The sequence below is a fragment of the Raphanus sativus genome, chromosome 6 (assembly GCF_000801105.2).
Source record: "Raphanus sativus cultivar WK10039 chromosome 6, ASM80110v3, whole genome shotgun sequence".
NCBI classification, from domain to species: domain Eukaryota; kingdom Viridiplantae; phylum Streptophyta; class Magnoliopsida; order Brassicales; family Brassicaceae; genus Raphanus; species Raphanus sativus.
Genome location: NC_079516.1, coordinates 265,908 through 273,504, shown reverse-complemented (window position 1 = coordinate 273,504; position 7,597 = coordinate 265,908). Strand labels below are relative to the sequence as shown.

Below are 7,597 nucleotides of genomic sequence, written 5' to 3'. Positions count from 1 at the left end.
TATTCACCAAGATTTGAAGAATAAAAGGTAAGTGAAGATGCATGCATATTCCCATTATTTTAGATGATAGCTTTTTTTTTATCAGCTGGTTGAGTATAATCTTGAAACAGCCTGTCGGACTAGTTTCTCTTATTCAAGAAATCTTTCTTTTTACCTTTTCGTCCTCAAATGAATGCGATGAGGTAATCGAGATGTTTGTGAAGTTTTAATAGACACCGAAATTAATTTCGTCAACTGTTACAAGAGGAGCTTAACAGCTGCGAGAGGTATACAGCTTCACCTTTAACCTTGTCGCCTATGGGACTACTTTCTATTGTCTGCCTTCAAATGAGGAGAAAAAATGATACATCAACTGCACACAGATAGATACCAGTTTGAGTTTCTCCCATATTTTAAAGAGAAATATTAACATACCAAGGTAAATATTGTATGGCTCCGGCTGCTGAGCAAATTAAAATTTGTTGATCCTACATGGCGTTGCTCTGTCATGAGGAAAAATATTTAGTCAGAATACATTGAATAATATGAAAATATACTACATTTATGACAAAGTTGAAGGATAAAGAGTTATCAACTGGAATCATGAAGAGATATCAGTCTTTAGAATCAAGTTATGTAAAATAAAAGCAAAAATAAATGGTAGCACTACACATACCTTCTCCAGCTGCTATAAGTGAAAGCGCATGAACAGGGGATAAATAACTTCCTCTTTAATCTCTTCTACAAAAGTTCCCCACAAAAAAATGGATTCAATTATAAAAGCTTGAAGAAAAAGACACTCGTAGTGTAGCAGTAGAAGCCATGAGAATCTCACTATAATATTCTCAGTTCAAATGTAATCAGGATCAACTGCAAATTTGCTAGAAAGGAATGTGACATAGAGCATTGCAATGTAAACAAAGGGCCACATATTCTAATAGCAGAGTCCTCATAATGGTACCAGTATATATTTCCAGGTACCAAATAGCCTAAACATGGTTCCTAATAAAAGATTCTATGGTCAGCGATGTAATCACAACAAATATATTACGAATCAGCGAGAGCATGGTAGCACTCTGCATCACAGCATCAGAAGATGATATGAAGCTGAATCACAAACCTGTTTGTTTTCTCACAGAAACTATGGGTGACTGGGTGGTGAATGGAGCAAGAGATTAACACCATATGAGGCCTCATAACTGTATCAGGTTTCACTGCCTTGGTAGCCATTTGGCCACTTTCATTACTTAGGGATGGTGAATTTGGAGAGAGCCAGAATATAGGTTATATGAGAGGCGCAAGGAAGGGGAGTCGCTTGAGTTGCATAGCTATTGGTTGATGAAGTAAATAACAGAACTTAATGGGCTAATCGATGTGGATGTCGGACTTTACGGAGGATCACAGAAATAAGGTGAGACGGCTTCGGTCCGTGATGAGGGTAGGCGAAGAGGGCGAGGTGGAGATACCCATGCAAATATATATAAATATATATTTTTTGAAACACACCCATGCAAATATATATAATTGGATCTTTCAATTATATATATTTGCATGGGTATGGCCATATAATTTTAAGAGTAAATCAAACATAGAATGCATTTTCCAGTGGAGGGATATTTGTTTAATTAATATAATAAAACAATCATAAAATTTAAACGTATATAATAGCAAATATATATAATTGGATCTTTCAATTATAAATATTTGCATGGGTATGGCCATATAATTTTAAGAGTAAATCAAACATAGAATGCATTTTCCAGTGGAGGGATATTTGTTTAATTAATATAATAAAAACAATCATAAAATTTTAAACGTATATAATATCAAGATGATGAAATATTAGTTTAGTTATTCCAAAGAGATCGGAGCGCCAATACGATCTCAACTCTGCGGACACAATCTTTCCATGTATATTTGCTCTTTGAGACTGCATTAATCGCACTAGGAGAACCAAGCATGGGTACCGACGTGAAATTAGCCACTACTAGATGACAATCTCTGCCTATTTTTAACAGATAAAGACAACATTCATACATCAACGGCGTTGTGGCATCATCATACATGTCCCTCCAAATTTTAGCTCCACAATCCGTTTCCATCTTTTGAAGGCAACCCTCAAGAAAATAAAACTCTTTGTCCGTGTAATAGCTGGTAGATCTATATGCCGGTGAATCAGCTTCGGGAGGATCATGTTGATCCTGGATATCAAAATCCGGCGTAGGAGATATGTTCACATCTTCTGGGTCTGGTACCTCTGGTGAATATCGATCAAATTCTTGGGATTGCTGGGGAACACCAATATAGCTCTCAATTCTGTGGACACAATCTTTCCATGTATATTTGCTTTTTGCGACTGCATTAGATGTACTAGGATAACCAGCCATGGGTACAGACGTGAAATTAGCCACTACTAGATGACAATCTCTGCCAAACTTTAATAGATCACGACAACATTCAATCGTCAACGGCGTCGTAGTCATATCCTCCATGTCCGTCGAAATTTTAGATCGACAATCCGAATTCAGTTTATCAAATTTTTCAAAGCAACCCTCAAGAAAAGCAAACTCTTTGTCCGAGTAATAACTCCCTTTTTCAATATATATTCCAATGACGGTGGATTGGCTTCAGATGGAGGTTCGATATAATCTGGTATAGGAGGTATGCTCACATCTTCTAGTGAATAATCATATTCTTGGGAAAAAATTGTGTGAGACATGAAAGATACTACTGTGAATACAAACATTAACATGGAAAGAAACTTTGCCATATTTTCTTTTGGTTTAGGATGTTAGATTGGTGAAAATGAATTAGAGATGTTATAGGGAAGTGTGTACGTTTTATTTGTGGAAGAGTAATTAATTGACGATAAATTATTCATTAATAGTTTTATGTTATTCATTATTTAACAGTTTTTGGATAAAATCATCATTTAATATTTTTTGTTTCAATATAGCGTTGACACTAAGGTTCCGAATGGTAACTGCACATTGAGCGGTGCAGGACAAGCGGTTCAACTGCGGTGCGGTTTTAATAATTATAAAAACGTATAGATGTGTGGTATATATAAAGATTTTTGTTACTGTTAGGTGCGGTACGGGGCAGGGGCGCGGGGGGGGAGGGGGAGGTTTAAAAACATTTGAAGCCTAAAATACAACTACGTTTTAGCATTTTTGATGGCGGAGCCCACAGCCAACAACAAGGGGGTAATGAACCCAACAATATTAAGAAAATTAGTAATAACTTACAGCCAATTCTATATAATGCCTTCAGTCATAAATCTTTTTTGCCCCCTATCTTTGATTATGCCCCCAACAATAATATTTTCTCCCTCCGCCACTGCTTTTGATGATGATGTGGGATTGAATACTAGCTGAGAAAGTCTCGTCCTTCCGCTTTATGATCCATATTCTGTTACTATTGGATTTTTTTTTTCTTCCACCAACATTGACGGTTTTTTATATTTCTTAATAGTAACTTTTGTACATTGTTTGCCAGGATTTCTGGGGTTGTCCCCATAACGTTTGAAATGAAACTCAACAGAGTTAAAAGAAAAAAAAATTGTTTTAGCCAGTGACAACGAGGATCTCACAGATACGCGGAATTGTGGACCTAGATTGCCGGAGGTTAAGATATTTATGTCAAACTAGCAGCTGATAGCATTTTTTCAACTAATCGAACATTCCATGATTTCATGTGATTCCTTATTTTTATATTTTTATTCACTAATCAAATATTGCACAATTTCATGCAAGATTTTTTGTGTCAAATTAGCAGCTGCTATCTTTTTCTCTAATCAAATATTGCACAATTTCATGCAATCCTAATTTTTTATATTTTAATTCTCTCAAAAGTATTAAAAATGTATTCACTAAAAGTATTCATGTTTTAGGCTCGTCTTGGATCACTCTTGTTTAATGGTGATTAGACTTTGGTAAACTTGAGATAAAGCTATTATTACTTTCAAATTATAACAAGTTAAATCATATATTTATATAACAATAACACGATTATAGTCATTACTCATTAGACATAGAAAAACGACCAAAGAAAAGGTTTGATTCTGGTTTAGCGAGATTTGACCTAAGCCCTTCCTTTCAAAACATGTCTTCTTAAACCTGGAATGTGAACATTTGTAATGTAGTCATTCCAGTTAATGCTTCCAACGTCAAACCCAAACCCACTCTTCTCTTCTTCGGACATATTCTCCTTAATCTATGTGTATTGCTGTTATCAAATCTTCAGCAAACAAAAAAACAAAACAAAAAGATTCAAATTTTTTCGTATTGGTCTAGTTATAATCAGAAAGTTTTTAGTTCTCACCTTCCTCCATAGAAAGTGTATGGCTCATAAATAGTGGCAAGGTGTTTGGCTTGCTCAACAGATTTCTTGCACATGAATTTAAGCTTTTGTAGTATCTTACTATCTGATGAGTTCATACCCTTCATTAAGCCACTCCGTTCTTGAGCATCTCTCCACAAATGATCCGAGAAATCATCAACTGAGTCGAAAAGCTTCATCAAAGGCACCCTAATAGGAACACCTTTCGAGTCCATGCACGGGGTGGATTTGTAATGGTTATAAAGAAGCTCAGCTAAGTCCTTGAAAACAAGAGGATTTATCGCTGAAGAAGCGATCTGATACACGTTTATCTCAGGTTCTGGATCTGCCTTAGCCATTCCATGCTTTGCTATAGCAGCTAATGTCGCATTAACGACCATATCAGCAGGAACCACATCAAGAACTCCTTTTGGATCCACCAAGAACCCGTGAGCTGTCCCTTTCCATAACACAGCACTATAGGATCCATCATCCTGGTTTTTAAATTGTGTAAGAATCAGTTTTGTTATGTATACATTCACATGATCACATCTATACACCATGTGACATATATATATATATATATATATATATATATATATATACACAAGTTACCTGTTTCCTTCCATCCATCCAGGGAAAGGATCTTTGTAGGTGCTTTCAATGACGCTAGGCCTTATAATAACCACAGGTACGTCCCCTCTAGTGCTATTGATCATCATCTCTCCCATTGCTTTGGTGAAAACATACGTGTCTTGCCATCCATATGATCTTGCCCTGTTTTCAAATGATTTGTATGTTTAAGATTCTATAGGTGAATATTTATTATTTAGATTACTACCTCTCTAGACCGAGATCCTTCATCTTCTGCGCCTCATCTTGATCTTGAGTTCCTTTCTTGACGCATCAAGAGCTAGCTTCATTTCTCTATCCACATCTAATGCTTTCCTGTTACCTTCCATGAAGTTTTCTGTTGCTATACAATCTCCCATCGAGAAGGGCTTCTCCATGATCCTTCCTTGTCTTTGTCCATTCACATAAGCTGCACAGTGATATTTTTTTTTTTTCAAATGAAGAAGCCAAAACACTTTAGCTCTCTTTGTTTCCTTCCCGTTCACATACCTGTGGATACTTGCAAGAAAAGCTTGAGTTTCTTGCATTTCTTGGCGAATCCCATGAGATTGCCAGGCCCTCGTGTGTTTATGTCCAAAGCAACATCGTATCTACAATCTCCTCCAAGATTAGTAAGACAATGATTTTATTCTAGATAACAAAACAGGAGAACTAGAAATTAACACAGAATTTAATAACCTTTCATTGAAGGTTGTATTAGCAGCAGAGTTGATAATTACATCAACCTCTTTTGCAATCTCCTCAGCTGAATCTGCTTGCAACCCAATGTTTGAATCGCAAATGTTTCCTGTCACAGGTACAAGCTTGTCTAACATGAAAGACATGTAAGATGCTCCATGAGTCCTCTCTTAGAGTATTAAAAAGCTCTGCATCTAACACCTGAAAAAGTAGCAACCCCATGCATGGGATATCATTATGCAACATAACATGAAACAAACATGACTAAGCAAGAACAAAAAAAAAAGAAAAGAAAGAAGAAGGTGAACTTACCTCGTTCTTTAACCGCTGAATCGCTGCTTCTTTGTTTTTAGCTTTAATCAAGAGATATATCTTCCCAACATCAGGAGCCATTCTCAAGACCTTCTCAATCAGTACTGGACATATCACATAGAGAATGATGTAAAGACATATTTATGGAATATTATAAATTTATATGTAAGTTCAGGGCCGGTCTTGAACATATGCTGGTGAAAACATTGGCCTATGATCCCAAATTTTTTTGAAAAAGAAATTACATATACAGACCTCAAGTTTATAAAAGAACTATAAAAACTTTTATTAAATTGTCTGTATAAATATGTTAGGTACCTTTAGCTAAGAAGCCAGTGGAGCCAGTGATTAGAAACGTCTTCCCTTGGAGATAACTGACAATGCCAAGACCTTCTTTAATCCCCACCATAGCAGCACCATTAAAAGGCATCAAAGTTTTTACTCCATTCATACTTGGAGACAGAACCAATGTCTCAGCGTCCATAGCTGGAGAACTCTGTTCCCTAATCAATACTTGACCTCTGTCTTTCAAAAGCGAAGAGACCCTAATAGGCCTCTCTGGTTTTGATGTTTCTCCCATCACCGCCACCACCGCCACCTACGCGGCACCAGGTGGGGCTTACCCTTCTCTTGTCCCTTACCAATTTGAACCAGTCACGGCGGTCGTGTAGTCTGGAAAGCTTGATTGATGCAGCAATGGAGGAAGAAGAAGAACTCAAGAATAGAGCTTCCATCACAAACTAAGAAATAGGAAATAGAGAGAGGTTCATTTTTAGACTAAGAAAGTAAACTGTCCGTTCCATTACTATGTTCACTGAGAAAACAGAAACTTGTTGGGTAAGAAACTGGTGACTTGTAATGTACTTAACCTAGAAAACATACCTTTGGTAATGATCTACAAGAATATACTTAAATAAAAAGAGATTAAGTATACCAAGAAAGATTGTTGTATTTGCTTATTAGTTTATCGTTAGGAGACAAGTATGTGAGTTTTGTTTTTATAAGAGAAGTGAAAGATTGGTTAGTTTTAAGGACAAAAGATGATGAAAAACTTCCTCTGTTTTGTAGGGAAATGTATAGTTAAATAACTAAGCCAAACAAAAAGATTACCTTATACGATCTTTTCTCTCCAACATTTGGTCAGTTTCCTACACGTGATTTAGATATAGAAATAAAATAAAACAATGCATCAGTTGAATCAGTTACTAATATATCTTTGCAATCTCAGAACAAAACAACACACAAGGAATATATGCATTTTAGATTATGCAAAAAAAAAGCATTTGAGCTGAATTGAAACTCATATAAACTTTTCAAAAATTTATAAATTTTATAGTTTTAATAATTTTTAAATCTACAAATTTATTTTTTATTATTGTTTAAAATCCATAAATTTGATCTTGATTCTTTCTTTTATACTTCTAACCAAAAAAAATCTTGAAAGACATAACACTAGAAACCAAACCCATAAGTAAGTTCGTAAAATTAAATAACATCACATTTTGATAAATATTAAAATTATTAATCTATTTAATATATGATTTTGCTTGGATTTTCATTCAGATATAATAAGCAGATTCAAATTTTCTAAGGCTGTAACTGGTAAATTAAAATGGAATCAAAGGAATAAAAATAAATGGAATTTTAGGAATAGAATACTGCAGAAAATGGAATG

At 35.3% G+C, this 7,597-nt stretch overlaps 1 protein-coding gene and 1 long non-coding RNA gene across 2 annotated transcripts; both read right to left on the bottom strand.

The window, feature by feature from the left end:
• Positions 1-439: 439 nt before the first annotated feature.
• Positions 440-1,435, bottom strand: LOC130496711 (uncharacterized). Its single transcript, XR_008935892.1, has 3 exons — positions 1,100-1,435; positions 656-720; positions 440-482 (listed from the first exon to the last, which is right to left on the bottom strand). It is a non-coding gene; the product is annotated as an uncharacterized LOC130496711 (long non-coding RNA).
• Positions 1,436-3,917: 2,482 nt separating this feature from the next.
• On the bottom strand, positions 3,918-6,948 carry LOC108833819 (fatty acyl-CoA reductase 2, chloroplastic). The gene is given in 14 exon segments (XM_056987117.1): positions 3,918-4,190; positions 4,193-4,218; positions 4,303-4,750; positions 4,753-4,793; positions 4,915-5,076; positions 5,141-5,201; positions 5,204-5,341; positions 5,422-5,522; positions 5,611-5,774; positions 5,776-5,811; positions 5,923-6,026; positions 6,241-6,490; positions 6,492-6,662; positions 6,805-6,948. Coding segments are annotated over 13 exon segments (1,824 nt in total). The 5' UTR covers positions 6,657-6,662; positions 6,805-6,948; the 3' UTR covers positions 3,918-4,062.
• Positions 6,949-7,597: the final 649 nt, after the last annotated feature.